We start from the raw sequence: 18220 nt of genomic DNA, 5'->3' as shown, positions 1-18220 counted from the left end.
CTAAGAGTTTTATGGCTTTAGGTTTTAAATTTAAACCATTGATCCATTTTCAGTTAATTTTCATATATGGTGTGAGGTTTGGGTCCAACTTTATTCTTCTGCATGTGGAGATTCAGTTGTCCAAGTACCACTTATTGGAGAGACTATTCATTTCTCATTGAATGGCCTTGGCACCCTTGTTGAAAATCAATAGGCCGTAGATGTATATGAGTTTATTTCTGGACTCTCCATCCTATTGGGCTATATTTCTGTCCTTATACTATACCACATTGTTTTGATTTCTGTAGTTTTGTAATAAGTTTTAAAATTGGGAAGTATGAGTCCTCCCTCCTACTTTGTTCTTCTTTTTCAAGATTGTTTTGGCAATTTGGAGTGCCTACTTTTTTAAGGCAAGATTTTCTTATACACCTTTTTTTTATTATAATAAGGTGTAACAATATTAGGATTAGGCAGCAGCTTTTATTTTGCTGCCTCATCAGAACCCGAGAACTTAAAACAACAAATTTGTCACAGGGTCATGAAAGCCAGATAATGGGGCTAGGCTAGGCCAGACAGGTGAGTCTTCTAAGTTATGTATTCCGAAGTATTGATCATTCTCCTCCATTAGCAGTAAATTAGGGGTGGGAATTCTTTAAGTATTGCTTGAAGCGTAGGGTAGGAAAGGGGGATCAACTAAAGTTCACGTGAATTTCTTAAAAATTTCTTTGGGATAGAAACAGAAAAAATAATTTTGTCAATTACTACTTGAGAATTGCACAAAACTCTACTAATCATAAATGCCAAAAGTTATATATATTCTAATTATATATTACATTTATTGCAGCAAGGTAAAGGAGTGAGTCTAATCACATATCATTAAATGCACCAGCCACATGGTATTATGGCAAAATCTCTACTCAAAAAGTGATATTACCTAGATATATCATTTTCACCCCTTTCCTTTTCTGTAAAATAAATAAATTGAACATCATCATATACATAGTAAGATTTTAGTAAATTAGGAACTGACACTAGGAAGGTCGAGTAGAACTGCAGGAAGCATATATAGGGTTCATCCATTTTCTAACATTACAAGGTAACGTTGTAAGATTGGAGAGCTTGACTCCTGTGATTACTTGCACCACCCATAAGACAGATGCAGACGCAAGAGTGTTGTTCACTGAGTGTGCTGCCTGAAGTAAGAAGAAAGAACCATTTGGCATGTAGAAGATGATAGCTAGTGAATCAGGCTAAGCACTTCAGGAAGGTCAACTTTGAGTGATAAAAGAGATAATTTACTGGAACTCCTGAGCTATAGTTTCCTGCTGCTATTACCACAACATATTGGATTTGGATTTCTTTCCATGAAGACTGCCAAGTTGTATTAATAAGGACTTCAATACTTGAATGAATTTCATTTCCCAGTGAATATGGAAACACACACTTGGAAATCACAAAATTAACTCCCTTAAAATTAACCCTCAGAAAGAACATCAAGACAGCAGAGCTTTTACCTTTCTTGCAGAGACATTCCAACAAAACTACCTCAGAAAACAGGATTTAGGGTAGAAATCCAAAACTCTAAGGATATTTTTCTGTGTTCATAGGTGGGTGTCTCAGTCATCTAGTGCTGCTATAAGAGAAATATCACAAGCGGATGGCTTTAACAAAGAGAAGTTTATTTCCTCACGGTAAAGTAGGCTAAAAGCCTAAATTCAGGGTATCAGCTCCGGGGGAAGGCTTTCCCTGTCACCCTTCTCATCCATGTTCCCCTGGACTAGGAGCATCTCCACGCAGGGACCACAGGTCCAAAGGATGTGCTCTGCTCCTGGCACTGCTTTCTTGGTGGTATGAGGTCCCCCTATCTCTCTGCTGGCTTCTATCTTTTATACCTGAAGAGATTTCCTCAAGACACAGTTCAATCTTGTAGATTGAGTCCTGCCTCACAAACACAACTGCTGCCCATCCTTCCTCATTAACATCGTACAGGCAGAATTTACAACATATAGGAAAATCACACAATACCTGGAGTCATGGCCCAGCCAAATTGAGATAAACTTTCTTTGAGGGGCATAGTTCAATCCATGACAGTGGGTGAATAGGTGGAATAGGTGGCTGGTAGGTAGATAGAGATATTTGTCTGGCTCCAAATTGTATATTAACATTTTCAAAACTTAATCACTTGTCCTCTTCTGATACCATCAACTATTTGAATATATTAATTATAGGGCAAGGCTGGTGGGGTATATAGAGAAATATAAGGTATGAACCCAGCCCACTCAGAATTCCACTTTAGGTGGGAAGATTTTCGTATATGAAAAAAAGAATCACATCACACAGCATGCGATAAATTTCAGATGAGTAATAAACTCAATGACATCTGTGTCAAAAGAAATCTTTTCTAATTGTCCTGGTTAGAGAGTGGGAAAGGGATATCATTTGAAATGGAGATGGGCTTTGTTCTTGGTCTAAGAGGGTAGATAGTGTGTGTGTATGCACGCACGCACATGTGTAAGTGTGTGTGTGTACACAGTTTATTTCATTTACCGTCTGTCTTGCCACTAGAATGTAAGTTACATGAGGGCAGAGGTTTTTGTTCACTGTTGTATCTCCAATACTGGAACAATTCCTGGCATACAGTAGGTGCTCAATACATATTCGTTGAATGAATGAATAAATTTAAGAAGATGAGATATTATTTAAATGTGACTAAAAGACAATATCTGTGTATATTGGTAAGGGAGCCAAACATCTATTCCTTTCATTAGTCAGAATTCAATATCTAATTTGCAAAGACTTAATCAAAAAGTATTTCTTTACTGCACCTGATGTGCCTGATACTATTCTAGATTCTATGAAAATAAATATGAAAAAGTACGGTCCCAGATCTCAAAAAACTCATTGCTTAACAGGAAAGGCAAATAAATCAATACCAATCAGTGCAGATTATACGCAAGACATAGAATCAAATTAACAAAGAAAACCCATTGCCGTTGTGTCGACTCTGACTCATAACGACCCTATAGGACAGAGTAGAACTGCCCCATTGAGTTTCCAAGGAGCACCTGGTGGATTCGAACTGCTGGCCTTTTGGTTAGCAGACATATTTCTTAACCACTACGCCACCAGGGTTTTCAAATTAACAAAGAAGTGGATACAAATAGAGAATGTTTAAGCTGAGGTGGTCAGGGAAGGCTTCACAAAAACCAAAGTATAGATAGAATGAAGAAAGAGTAGGAATCCACCGCAGCTAGTCTAGGCAGCGAGCAGCGTGAATAACCTGTTGTCTAACATGTGCATGTGCTCTGGTGGCAGGGGAGAAGGCTGAAGTGGCAGGGAGGGCTGGCGGCACAAAGGGCTGGGTGTGCCCTGGTGGAAGTCCGGACTTCATCTGGATGCTTTAGACAGAGCAGATAGGACTAAGAGATTGATTCAGTGCTGGGGATAAGGAAGAAAAAGAACTTTAAGATGATTCCTAGTACAGCAGTGTAGTTGCTGTTGAATTGACTCCGACTCATGGTGACCCCATGTGTGTCAGAGTTGAACTGTACTTCATAGGGTTTTTAATGGCTGATCTTTTGGAAGTAGATTGCCAGGCCTTTCTTCCAAGGTGACTCTGGGTGGATTGGAACCTTCAACTTTTTGGTTAACATCCAAGTGCCTTAACTGTTTGCATTACCTGGGGGACTAAGATGATTCCTAGGCTTGGGTAATTGTATGGGAACATTAATCAGCATAGGAACAGAAGAAGAGGAAGCTGGGAGTTGGGAAGAATAGAGTTCAGCTTGGAACATATTGAGCCTGGCGTGCTTATCAGGGTAGAGAGATCCAATAGGCAGCTGGACTATATAGGTCTGAAGTCCAACATAGAAGGTCAAACTGGGGGATAAATTGGAGTAGTAGCTGAAAGTACACATAGAGCGTAAGAAAAGGAGTGGACAGCGAATGCTGGAGAATATTAGTACTTACGGAATTTGTAGAGGATGAAAAAAAAAAAAGAGGAGACAGCAATAGAGGCCGAAATGGAAGGGACTTATCTACAGAACAAGGTGACACGGATCAAATGAGACTGAGATGTTAGTGCTTCAAAATGTTGAAGAAAATGTTAATGCCAGATATCACAATAAAACAAACCATGGCTATATGAAGGTCAGCCTTTTGATATTCATAAGTATACAAAATAACTTCTAATCCATAAGGACCGCCCTCTTTCTTTCCCCCAATATATTTAGGATTAAGAACCAGACTGCCCTATGAGAAAATAAAATAATAAAAAAAGAGCCAAGAATAGCAGAAGAACTAAAGATTAAATCTGGTGTGCTGATTGTCTGGTGAGGGCCGGAGGGAAAGGAGTGTTTTGACGGATGGGTAATACATAGAACAGGTCCGTGTGGCCACTCATCAGTCAAGTGGCCTACCCTTCCCTTATCAAGGTGGTAGAAGGCTGATATTCCCCATGGCCACAGCTGAGTAGACCAAGGATTGAATTCTGCCTCAAAACCACCCAGTCTTTCCGCTGGCCTGTGAAAATAAAATTGTCTTTTTCGTGAATATGCACTAAGAGGCACATACATTGTACTTAATTGTTGTTGGGTTTTGGGACTGAAGAGTTATTTGGAATTGGGGACACATGTGGCCTTGTAGAAAACCAGAGTCATATATAAGCTACAGTTAAGGCAATAACTAAAAGAAAACAAAGAAGAATAGCAAAGTGACTTATAAATAAGATACTATCCATGGGGAGAGAGAGATAGTGAGGGGAAGAGAGAGATAAACCGTACAGTTGGCTTTATTCCCTGGAGGGCTGGCTGCATTTCCTGCTGTGGATTCTAGGGGGTTGCTTTACTTTATGCAACAGTGTGTTCTGGCTCCTTACAACTATGCTTACTACAACAATAACAATAACAATGATAGCTAACATTTGTTGAGTGTTTGCCATGTGCCAGACACTGCTCTATGCAGTTTAGATGTGTTACCTTATTTAATCTTCATAACAACACTATGAAAGAGGTACTATTTTTATTTCCATTTTATTGATGAGGAAACTGAGGCAAAAAGAAGGTAACTAACTTCCTCACAGGATATAGTTGTCACAAATAAGCAACCATTTCCTATAAAAGTTCAAAATTCTAGTCTCTTGAATAAACTTTAAATCGTATGACAACCAAGCACTGTGCTAAACACTGGGGGCATGTTCTTGCCCTCCAGGAGCTCTCGGTCCAGTAGGGGGAGAAGCACAGAGAGGGAAAAAGCAAAGGGAAGGGAAGGAAAAGCAGAGTAGGAGCAGTGATCAGAGTAATGAGCAGCAGAGACTCTGACAAGAGAACAATAAAGTCAGAGACAAAACAAACATCTCTGAGGCCTGAGGAGGGGAGCAAACCACCACCTACACCTTAGGAGACCTCAGGGCCCAGTCTTCGTTTAAAAAGTAGATGTTTGGTGTATGTGCCAAATGGCCTCTGACACCACAGTGCCTCTTGAAGGCTTTACGTCCACAATAATCAAAGGGTCATGGAGTGTGGCAGGAGGCTAAAATGGCTTTTTGGAAGAACCCATGAAAGTGCTCACAAGAGAAAAAAATATGTTTAAAAACTAGGTAGACATGGAAAAAAAAATATATATGTTTAAAATATGCCAGGCCCAATAAGCACAAAACTACATTGTCCAACCAAGTTAAGACTTTCCTCCTGTTTTCCTCTCTTCTGGCTTGTTGCTTCTACCCTGAAGGGGCAGAGATTTTGGTGAGCAAGATGGGGAGGGAGGTGGAAGCCCAGGCAGGGGAAGAGGGCGCTCTGCACAACTCTGGTGTACACCTTACCACCTGCAAAAGGCGGCAGCTGAGGAAGGGGAGAAATTCAACCTTAAATTGATTAGTATATAGCGTTGGACTTTTAAATGACTGACTTGAGACTGCTGTGTCTGTTCTCTTTTTTTTTTTTCTTTAATAATATTTTATTGTGTTTTTCGTGAAGGTTTACACAGCAGGTTAGGTTCTCATTCAACAAGTTGTTGTATACAAGTTGTTCAGTGACATTGGCTACATTCTTCACCATGCGTGAACATCTCATTATTTCCGTTCTGGTTGTTCCATTTCCATTAGTCTAGTTTTCCTGCCCCCTTACATCCTCATCTTTGATTTAAATTTAATTGTTGGTTATTTGGTCTTATATAGGTGATTTTTTTAAAGAAGCACAGTACTTACGGGTGAAAGTCATTATTTTTTGAGCCACTTTGTTATTTAGCTACAAGGTGATCTCAGGGGTTAGTCTCAGTTCAAGGTTTGGAGAGTATCTCAGGTCAGTAGTCTAGGGGAGTCCTCTGGTCTCAACCAGTCCAGTAGGTCTGTTTTTTTGTTTTTTTCTTTTTAGGAATTTGAGGTTCTGTTCTATGTTTCTTTCCCATTCTATCAGGATCTATCTATTGTGGCCCTGATTAGAATGGTTGGCAGTGGTAGCTGGGCACCATGTAGTTCTTCTGGTCTCAGGGTAGATGAGGCCATGGTTCCTGCAGGCTATTTGTCCTGTATACTAGCTTTTTCTTTCAGTCTTTGGTTTCCTTCTTTCTCGTTTGCTCCAGGTGTGTAGAGGCCAATAATTATATTTTAGATGGTCACTCACAAGCTTTTAAGACCTAGACACTACTTACCAAACTAGAATGTAGAACATAACTTTATGAACTATATTATGCCAAATGACCATAATGTCCCAGGAGACTATGGTCCTAATCTTCAAACCCAGAAACTCAATCCTATGAGGTGTTTGGTTATGTCTAAGAAGTATCTGTAACTGTGTCCCCTATGTGCTTTATTATATATATGAACATATAGTCACATAGATGCATATACATTAAAATTTTTTTTTTAATTTTATATAAACACACATATACGCATACCTATACACATATTGGAAACCCTGGTGGCGTAGAGGTTAAGTGCTACGGCTACTAACCTGGAGATCAGCAGTTCAAATCGACCAGGCACTCCTTGGAAACTCTATGGGGCAATTCTATTCTGTCCTATAGGGTTGCTATGAGTCGGAATCCACTCGACGGCAGAAGTTTGGGTTTTTTTGTTTGTTTTATACACATATATGCCTACATACATACATATATACCTGCATATATATTTTTTGGTTGTTTTTGCTTTTGTTTCAAAATTATGTATGGCATAGCAATTACCAACAGGTCATTTTCTCTTGTGTACTTTTCAGTGACATTGTTTGCCTTCCTCAAGCTGGGCACACTCTACCCTCGTTAGGTGTTACCTTTCCTATCACTGAAAATAACAAGTGCTTACTGTCTAGAGAGTAAACCCCTCCATCCCTGGTAACCACTAATGAACTTCACTTTCTGTATATCATAAATGCGAGAAGTACGATATGTATATATTTTTGTTACTGACTTATTTCACTCAATATAATGTCCTGCAGGTTCATCCACATTCCAAGATGTTTTGGAAACTCTTTTTCTTTATGGCTGAGTAACATTCCATCATATGTATGTACCACATTTTGCCCATCCATTTATCCCCTGATAAAGCAAATAAGTTGCTTCCATCTTTTTGCTACTGTGAATAGTGCCGCCATGAACATGGGTGTGCACATGTCTGTTCTCATTTTTTAACCAAAGTGACTGTAGGACTTTATAGTGTGATCAGAGTGACCTGAGTTTTGTCCAGATGCAGGAAAAGAAACTTCCTCTGGATACATTTTAAAGACACAGCAAGAGACAAAAATAAAATTTCTTTTAAATCGCATTTCATGAGTCTTGCTTAGTTCAACATATTAATAAGAAATCCTCCTATTTAAAAGGCACACCTCCCTGTCATCAACCTTGCTGGGTCACTGAAATGTGTGGGGATTATAATTCGGAGAACACAATATACATGCCCTACCTTGATCCTTTTTCTTTTGTAGCACTTTTGCTAAGAACAGTGTTTCGTCCAGAAGTGGGTTCTGATTTCTCTTCTGTGGGAGATCCAACTCCAGCGCTAAAATGATAACTACTTTTTCTTGTCATTTTGAAAAAAACCACAACGAATTTCAATCATACAGAAAATATCAACACATTACATTTGTAAGGTATTTTATAGTTAATAAGGTTTTTCTTTTTTTTACTTCCCTTATAAGCTTTAATTCCTTTCCCCACTATGAGGCATGGAGAACAGGCATTATCCTATTTACGGATAAGAAAACCAAGCCTACTGCCACAGGCACTAAGTCATCTGCTCAAAATCTCCCCCTAGGCCCATAGCAGACAGAATGTGAAACCAGGTTTCCCAGCCCTTTTCTAGTGACCTTCTCCTCAGAAATTATAAAAAGCAATGATGTCATTATATTACCATAATAAGAATAAAAATGAAGTTGCCAAAATCTATATTTGTTTAGATTCAAACAAATTAAGGGGATAATTACCAGAATAGAGATGATAATTTTCTTACCTGGTCTTTTCTTTACTTGCTCTCCTTAAGGAAGATGAGGAAGAAATACTTCGTCCATAACCAATGTCTGATGATTTATCTTCCATAGACAGAGGTGGAGGACTAAAATTTTACACATGTGAAATTATGTACAAATTAAAATGATTTGTCAATATTGGCTTGTGTCCCACAAAGTGGGCAGATTTTTTGTGAAAATCACATTGATGCTGATTTTAACAGTGACATTATCATTTTAAAAGCATAAAAGAGAGCTCAAGATGAGATAAAATGGATGTATTATAAAGCTTTTTCATGAGCTAGAACAGGAAACATTTTAATAAAATGTATCACTAATATGTAGATATTATATAGATATACATGGCCATTTTGAAGAAGAATGTTGAAACTTTCATTTTTAGCTCTACTATTCTTTTTTCAAAAATGCTGGACAATAGTTATACCACAGTATTCAGTTCTGGAGACTTGTCAACAGAAATCATCTTGGTTTGCTCCTACCTATTTATGCTTTCTTCACTTAATCCATGTTACCAGAAGGGTAAGAGGCCCTGACTGCAGAAATATATTTGGAATTGGCTGGTAACATGGAGTTAAAGGAAGATAGCTAGAATATGTCGGATTTGTGGTGGGGGTTGTTCCCTTGTCTCTACTATGTCAGGCTTATGGACCAGTGTTTATTTTTGTGGTGGTGCTAGATGCAAAGGAAAGAAAAAAATATCATACTGGGAAGATTTACACATTTACATGTTTTAACGGACAAGCAAAAAAAAAAAAATTGCTTCCTCTAGCTCAATTGGGATAACATAGATTATAAAGAAAATGTTCTACATTCTACTTTGGCGAGTAGTGTCTGGGGTCTTAAAAGCCTGTGAGCAGCCATCTAAGATATTCCACTGGTCTCACCCCTTGGGAGCAAGGGAGAATGAAGAAAACTAAAGATACAAGGGAAAGATTTATCCAAAGGACTAATGGACCACAACTACCACAGCCTCCACCAGACAGAGTCCAGTACAACTAGATGGTGCTCGGCTACCATCACTGACTGCTCGGATGGGTATCATAATAGAAGGTCCAGAACAGAGGAGGAGAAAAATGCAGAACAGAATTCTAACTCACAAAAAAAGACCAGACTTACTGGCCTGACAAGACTGGAGAAACTCCGAGAGTATGGCCCCCAGACACCCTTTCAGCTCAGTAATGAAGTCACTTCTGAAGTTCACCCTTCATCCAGAGATTGGACAGGCCCATAAAACAAAACAAGACTACTGAAGCACACCAGCCCAGGGGCCAGGACTAAAAGGCAGGAGGGGACAAGAAAGCTGGTAATAGGGAACCCAAGGTTGAGAAGGGGAGAGTGTTGACATGTCACGGGGTTGTTAACCAATGTGTCAGAAAACAATATGTGTTAATTTGTTCTGTAAACCTTCATCTAAAGTTCAATAAAAAAGAAAAAAAAAGAAAAAGGTCTTTTGCAGCAAAAAAAAAAAAAAAAGCTTCCCTGCATCCCTCCTCCCCTTAAAGACTCACACTTCAGATTTATTGTTAATTAAGAGTATTGCACGCTGATCGTTTGGTTCTTTTAAGGAAAGCTCCTTCAATGGCAGAAGTTTGGTTCCATGGTTTATCTGTAAGATAATTTAAGGCTCATTTTTTCAATGAATACTGATAGAATATGTTCTCAACCTGTTTAAGATGTCTAATTTCACACACACACACACACACACACATATACAGACAGAGAAAGACAAAGAGAGAGAGAGAGAGAATGATAAACTCTAGATAGAAATAGGAACCTGAAGGCCCACAGTGGAATCAAGCTTGTGGACATTCTTGCTTTAGAGCAAGATGTATCTATCCCTCCAGTTCCCCACAATGGCTACTGTTGTGTGCTCCGCTGCTTCGCACCATACTTATCAGCCTGGCTCCTGAAAGCATTTGATTTTGCAAATCCATTTATACTCATAGGAGGGAATTCATTGCCTGTAAAAGTAACTAAATACTGAAACAGATTATTAAAAATGTTTTGAGGATATTTAAAACCAAGCTAGACAAAGCCCTATACTGGCAATTTTATCAGCCTGGAGGGGAAAAGTTTAGATCCCATCACCTTCTGAGATCTTTTCTCAATCAAGTTATCATTAGATCCCTCTCTCATCCAAGATACTTTTCGTGATCTTTTTAAATAAGACGGATCATGCCATTCTTCTGCCTAGTTTCCCATTTCACTCAGAGTGAAGGCCAAAGTCTTTCTGAAGGTCTGCAAGGTCTCCATGATCTGGCTTCCCTTTGTCCCTTTGAATCTGGCTCTACTATCCTTCCCCTTTGTTCGCTCAGCTCTAGCTGCACTGACCTATTGCTGTTCTCTAAACGTGAGGCATGTTTACACTGCGAAGCACATTTGTACCAGCTATTTCCTAGAGGGCCCTTTCTCCAAGTATTCACACGGCTCTATCCCTCATCTCCTTCAAATTTTTGCCAGGTGAGGCCTACCTAACCACAACCTTTAAATTGCAACCACCAATCCCAGTACTCTCAGCCCTATAGAGTCCCCTTAACCTGCCTACACTCTTTCTTTACCTTCTTAGCGCTAGTTATTTCTATCATATTACATAATTGACTTATCATGTTTGTTGTTTATTTTCTCCCCCGACTGCAGTCTAAGTACCATGGGAGTGTGGATCTTTGTCTCTTTTGTTCACTGACATATTTGAAGTCTCCAATATTAGCAACTTAATGTTTACTGAATGAATGAATCAGGGGATTTCTCCTTTATAGATGAAACTGTCACATTAAGTTTTTTTAAATTTCATGACCAAATATATCTTGTCAGAGTTTTATCTATTCTATGGCAACGTTTTTCTGGTAAATGTTCCTTGTTGGTTTTTCTGCTCTTTTCTTCATTTTTCTTATATTAACTAGCCCTGGTGGCGCAGTGGTTAAGAGTTATGGCTGCTAACCAAAAGGTCAGCAGTTTAAATCCACCAGCCGCTCCTTGAAGCCCTATGGGGCAGTTCTCCTCTGTCCTATAGGGCTGTGATGAGTCAGAATCAACTCCACAGCAAGGGAGTTTTTATTTTATTTTTTGGTATCTTCGTTCCATTCTGTGCCAATTTTTATTAAATTATTTATCTCTGAATGAGTCGGGTCTTCTTGGACCAGAGATTTTTCAGTGCTTTGTGTGTGTGTTATGGAGGGGAGGGGTACGCTGGGAGGGCAGGGGGGCGGTGAAGACAGGAGAAAGAGTCTGAGTTAAGTTTTAGGCTGGCTGTTTTTATTATTCAAAAGCTCTTTAAGTCTCTGCTGCCACACTGAGTGCTTCCTGCCAGCGTGGCTCGCTATCGGCTATAGGATTATTTTATGGCCCTGTCTCTCCTGCATCTTTGAACAAAACTGTTCAAAAAGGGCTTCTGCTGCCAGCCTTGCACACCCTGGTTCCTGAGTTCCTGCACCCACCTGGAGAACAAGGAATACAACTTTTGCATTCTGAGTTCTCCCATCACCTCAGGAAGTATATTTTTTTATGGTGATTTCTGAGATCTTCCACCACTAGCTCTCTGGCCCCACTCTGCGCATCTTCCAGTTTTTTTCTTTTTCTTTTTCATTTCTTTCTCCTGCACAGATTCTTCCTGATCTTAGGGGCTGTTTGCAGCCTTTCAATGTTTTAAAGTCTGTGGATCATATCTGTTTTCTAGTTTGGCCTGAAATGGGATTTGGGGGTTTCTTTTATTTATTTTCCCTATTCCCCTTGTTGCTTTCGATTTCTAGAAGAAATCGTTCAAAATGCACTCAAAGATTTGAGACTTTAGCCTCCCATTCCTCCTAACATTAACATTGCATAACACTGCCTGTTGTTTTTAAAAACATCATAATAAATGCAGTTGATTAAAATAATATCCTCCGTTACATTTTAAATCCGTTATTATAATTTGACTAATTTTAATATGTTAAAATTAATAAAATGAAAAACATGTTCCTATCCTTATCACTAATACTAAGCCCTCAAACCCATTCCTCTCGAGTCGATTCTGACTCAGCGATACTAAGCCCCAGAAGTAATAAAATTCCCAAAGTTAAAATTCTCCTTCTTCTATTTCTTATTTGAAATTTGAGGCTAACATTAGCAAGCTGATTTAACTACAAGTAATCAGATTCTCGTTAAAATGGTACAAAAATGCAAAAATAGCCAAAGTTATGGACAAAGTGACGATTTCCAAATTCCTGTCTATAAATATAATAAATATGTTGTCGTTGTTGTTGTTAGGTGCAGTCAAGCCTGTTAAGACTCATAGCGACCCTATGCACAACAGAAAGAAACACTGCCCGGTCCTGTGCCATCCTCAAAATCGTTGTTGGGCTTGAGCCCACTGTTGCAACCACTGTGTCAGTCCATCTCGTTGAGGGCCTTCCTCTTTTTCACTGACCCACTACTTTACCAAGCATGATGTCCTTCTCCAGGGACTGATGCCTCCTGATAAATATGATAGGTGATTGTAAAATTGCAATGTAATGGCATTGTCACTTAAGAAAAAATCATCATCATACATACTAATATACAAATAAGTGTTGCCACTTACCCGGCCACAATCATAGAATCCATCACTAATTATGTCACATGATGACAAATAGCCAGTCTGGCTATATTTCAGGGGGAGGTTGTTGTTGAGCAATTTGTTATAAGCTGCCTCACTGAATTTATTTTTTCGACTTACTGACAGATTAATTTCTTCAAGGATATCTAAAGCCCTGTCAATAAAACCAGAAAGCATTATTTGCCTTGTAGAAACAATTCAGCATGAGGCTGCCGCTTGTATACCTACTTATGATCCTGAATGAAGAATTGAGATGGAAAGTTTAAAGCCTCCCCCACCCATCCTTTTGGATAAAGTAATATTGACATAATTATGAAACCAAATCAACACATTTTGAGGACATGTGCCGTGTAGTAACTCATAATCAAACCATTGAAAAGGATACTCTCAGAGAAAAAAAGTTATTTGCTCACTTACAACTCTTTCATCTCATCAGGCAATATGTATAAAGAATAAAAATTATTAGAAATTAATAGTGTACACCTGCCTATGGAGCCTTAAAACCCTATTTGCTGATATGCTAAAGATAACAAACTAATGTGCTGTTCATAAGGAGAACCTATCTGATGAGGGTGGCTAAGTATGGAATTCTGGTGAAACGTTTGAGATCAGTGGTGAGAACATAAAGATAGTGTTCACTCATTCTATTTTAGTCTTGGCCGTTGAGAGACAAATAGGACTCTGTTGTCACTAGCGGAGGAAGGTGAAGGGTAGCATTCATCAAGAGGAAAAAGAAAGGCAGATGATAATTTTTGTGAAGGGTGTTGTGGGAGCTCTTGGAGGTGGGGAAATGAGCACAGACGTCCCCTCCTCTTAGCAGTCCCTCCAGAGATGCGGTGGGGTGTGCACGCACGGCTCCTGAGCACTCTGTGGACTGAGAGTCCACTCTGTTTAACCTTCCTTGGGGTGGGAGAAGCTGCTGCTTCTTTTTCTCCCTCTGTCTTAGCCAGACACTTGCGGCAGCATGCACTCACCCGAGCCTGCACAACTCGGTGGCCATCAGCTCATCGTTGGCACAGACCGTCACAGCCCAGCTGGCATGCCGCCTGACTTCGTCATTCTTGGAATGCAAAAGTTCTACAAGGGGCTCCAGTCCACCTGCATTTTTTAACTAAAAGCAGAAACCAAAATTTTATACATTAAGAGTATAGAGTGTAAGTACTTATGCTTAAAAAGCCTCATTATTTGATGGCTAAAAATTCTAAGTATGTAAAAACATTTTAGAATGTGTCCATACTTAGATTTATTAAACTGAGAAAAAAGAGTCCATCTATTGAAAAACCTTATAGTCAGGAGCCCAGTCTTATGTTTGAAGTAAAGAAAAGAGGCCAGAGTTGAAGAATAGAAGGTGATCATGATTTTACATGGGGCAGGGATGGGGGACAGGGTGTGCCTACAAATGAATGCCCTATATGTAGTCACTCTACTTCTCAACACTGAGTGTTCATTTGACCCTATGGTAGACAAATTAATGGTCCACCCAAAATATCTACATCCTAACCATACAGGGTTGCTGTAAGTCGGAATTGACTTGAAGGCAATGGTTCTTTTTATTTTTTAATCCTTGGAAAGGCCTTTGCAGATGTGGTTAAGGATTTGAGATGAGGAGATTATCCTGGATTATCTGCTTTGGCCTAATAGATCACAAAGGTCCTTGGAGTATCAGAAGAAGAAGAAGAAAAAGATGCGATAGAGCCAGAGGTTGGAATGGCATGCTTTGAAAGTGGAAGAGGGGACCACAAGCCAGGAAAGGCACGCAGCCTCTAGAAGTTGGAAAGGGCAAGGAAACAAGTTTTACCCTAAAGCCTCCAGAAAGACTGCAGCTCTGCCAACACTTTGATTTTAGTCCATAAGATGCACTTTTGGACTTTTGATCTCCCAAACTGTAAAATAATAAATTAGTGTTGCTTTAAGCCACTGAATTTGTGGTGGTTTGTTATAGAAGCCATAGGAAACTAATACACACCCCAAGGGTGGGGCAGGAGGAACCAAGGCAAGCAAGCACCACTTGGGCCCCTGGGGAGGTAGGGGGGGACACTGGGCACTACCACCAGGTCAGCAGTGTGGCCAAAGCAAAACTGAAGCAATGCTTCAGAAAAAGACACGTTTTTGTTATCCTTGAAAATCTTGTCTTCTCTTTGAAGAAGAGAAGAAAAAGAACCAGAAGATAGAACCACTAATTAAATGAACTTCATTAATTACACTATCAAGAAAAATTACTCATGTATAAAATTATTCCTATCAGAAAAAAAAAAATCTGACAACGCTCCCGCCTTACTGTCTGAAATGCAATATTGTATTATCTGAGCCTGGAGGATGAAAAGAGTATTTTACCAGTCTGTGTATGTGATATCCAGACAAGGGCCCTGTGCAATATGTCCCACTTTTAGTCATTCTCTTCTAAAACACAGGAACTTCTGGCAGCAATTTCATGTTCGTCTATAACTTGTGCAGCTTGGAAAAACTCTCTTGAAGCATCCTGTTCTTAGCAAGTCAAATCTCTGAACATGTTTATTTCTGGGTGTAATCCAAGATGCTAATCTAACTCAATGTGTTCTTTTGGCAAAGATCTAATTCATTTACTCCTTCCCTCATTCACTCATTCATTTAAAAAAGCAACTGTTAACTAAGTACACTCTATGAGCAAGGTATATATTAGTGCCATGAACACAGGGAATAAAATCCTCAGTTCCCTGCCCTGAAGCTTCGAGGAGCATACAGTGTTTCAGACAGGAACAATGACATCAAAAAGAAGGATTAGGGAGATGTGCAGAGTGTGTATGGAAGCACAGAGGACAGTGCACCCAAGTCTGAGGAACGGCATTCTGGCTGTACTTTCTCCAAGACAGATTTATTCATTCTTCTGGCAGTCTGTGGTATATTCAATATTCTTCATTAACACCACAATTCGAATGCATCAATTCTCCTCCTGTCTTTCTTTCTCATTGTCCAGCTTTCACATGCAAATGAGGCTACTGGAAATACCACTGCTTGGGTTAGGTGCACCTTAGTCATCAAAGTGATATCTTTGCTTTTTAACACTTTAAATAGGTCTTTTGCAGCAGATTTGCCCAATGCTATGGATCCCTGGTGGTGCAGTGGTTAAGAACTATGGCTGCTAACCAAAGGGGTTGGCAGCTTGAATCCACCAGCCGCTCCTTGGAAACCCTGTAGGGTAGTTCTACTCTGTCCTCTAGGGTTGCCATGAGCCGGAATCAACTCAACAGCAACAGGTTTTTTTTTTTTTTTTTGGTTTATATGTCATTTGATTTCTTGACTGTTGCTTCCATGGGTGTTGACTGTTGATCCAAGTAAAATGAAATTCTTCACAGCTTTAATTTCTTCACTGTTCATCATTATGTTGTTTATGGGTCCAGAGGATTTTCAGCAAGCGAGATTGTGTCATCTGCATAATACAGGTTGTTAATGCATCTTGCTCCAATCCTGATGCTGCATTCTTCTTCCCATAGTCCCAGCTTCTCAGATTATTTGCTCGGCATATAGATTGAATAAGTAATGTGACAGAATACAACCCTGCCACATACTTTTCTCAATTTTAAACTATGCAGTGTCCCCTTGTTCTGTTGGACAACTGCCTCTTGGTCTATGTACAGCTCCCTCATGAGTACATTTAAGTGTTCTGAACTCCCATTCTTTGTGATGTTATCTATAATTCGTTAAGATCCACAGAGTCAAATAACTTCATGTAGTCAATAAAACACAGGTGAACATCTTTCTTGCGTTCTTTGCTTTTGGCCAAGACTGATGTGACATCAGCAATGATATCCCTCGTTCCACATCCTTTTCTAAATCCAGCTTAAACTTCTGGCAGCTCCCTGTCGATGTACAGCTACAGCCGCTGTTGAATTATCTTCAGCAAAATTTTGTTAGCATGTGATGTTAATGATATTGTTTTATAATTCTGATCGCCTTTCTTTGGAATGGGCATGAATATCTATATTAGATGGATGAAAAGAATAGCCTTCTAAGCAGAGAAATTAAGGAGCTCTAAGTAAGAAAAAAATTTTTTTTAAGTAAGAGAACTCAGCATGCTCAGGGGATCACAAACAGTATTGTATTTCTGGAGCTTGGAGTTCCTCCTGGGAGGGCAGGGCCTTAGGCTGGTTAGGAAGGTAGGAGCAGATCATCAAGGGCCTTCGCATACTGCACTGAGCAACTGCGAGTTTACCACGTGGCAATGGCGAGCCATTGGGGGCTTTTTAGTAGGGCAATTGTGTGATCAGGTTCACATATTTGCAAGATCAGAGTGGAGGCAGTGTGGAGAGTAGGAGGTGGCAGGAGAGAGACAGCAACAAAGAGTCTGTCGGAAGATTTCAGGATATAGATGGACTACTCTGCAAGCTTCGTGAAGGTAGTGGCCATGACACCTCTGTTTATCGCTGCTCCTGGTGCCTGGCAGGGTGCCTAGTATAAAGTGGTTGGTAAATAAATATTTGGCAACTAACTCACTAACTGAATGGATGAACTCAGATGAGCTGAGTCAAAGGAAAGGAAGACGGGGGGACAGCATAGATATCTGAGAGACAGAAAAGGCTTGGTACTGTCAGAGCAGACAGGATAGCGTGAGTGTTTGGGTTCTGGAATCAGAAAGATGCTTTCATATCCCTGGTTTGCCACTTACCAGCTCTGCTTTGGGCACATTCTTTGTTCCTTTAAACCTCATTTTCCTCACATGTAAAATGAGGATTATAAATGTACCCATTTCATGTGAGACTTAAATGCATGTAAAGTGCTTATTAGCACAGTGCCTGGCACATAGTAAATGCTCAATAAGTGTTAAAAAAAAAAAAAAAACTAGTGTTATTTAATGGGGAGAGAGGAATAAAGCCCAGGGCTGTTTGATTGAGTGCCAGGGTGACAGTATAAGAAAAGTGAGATAAGATAGGATGTTTGTAGGCTTATATTAAGTCTTTATGAAGAGTTACTAGGATCAGCCACAATGCCAAAGAAATTTTTACATGATGGACTTTAAAAAAATGTAATTCTATGTTTTAAAATTATGAAATATAAGACGAACACAAGAGTATATAAAGACTCATAGTAGAAGGCACCTGTTTACCTACCGTCCATCTTAAGAGACACACATTTCTGTGACCTTGAACCCATGTGTGCTTCTCTCAATCATATTAATCCCTGAGTCCTCCATCAGAGGCAGCCCCTTTCTTGGATTTGGGGTTAACCTTTCACTTTTCTTTAT

At 39.6% G+C, this 18220-nt stretch overlaps 1 protein-coding gene across 1 annotated transcript in view; it reads right to left on the bottom strand.

Moving 5' to 3' along the window:
• The window catches only part of ARMC3 (armadillo repeat containing 3), a 138620-nt gene that overhangs the window by 23155 nt on the left and 97245 nt on the right, over window positions 1-18220 (bottom strand). Inside the window, exons 13-17 of the mRNA XM_064285195.1 lie at window positions 13977-14113; window positions 12988-13156; window positions 9941-10038; window positions 8417-8518; window positions 7871-7966 (exon numbers count right to left, since the gene is read on the bottom strand). Coding sequence (XP_064141265.1) covers window positions 7871-7966; window positions 8417-8518; window positions 9941-10038; window positions 12988-13156; window positions 13977-14113 — 602 coding nt within the window. The remainder of the gene's footprint in view (window positions 1-7870; window positions 7967-8416; window positions 8519-9940; window positions 10039-12987; window positions 13157-13976; window positions 14114-18220) is intronic.

Source organism: Loxodonta africana, chromosome 4, assembly GCF_030014295.1.
Source record: "Loxodonta africana isolate mLoxAfr1 chromosome 4, mLoxAfr1.hap2, whole genome shotgun sequence".
NCBI classification, from domain to species: domain Eukaryota; kingdom Metazoa; phylum Chordata; class Mammalia; order Proboscidea; family Elephantidae; genus Loxodonta; species Loxodonta africana.
This window is presented reverse-complemented; position numbering and strand designations above follow the sequence as displayed.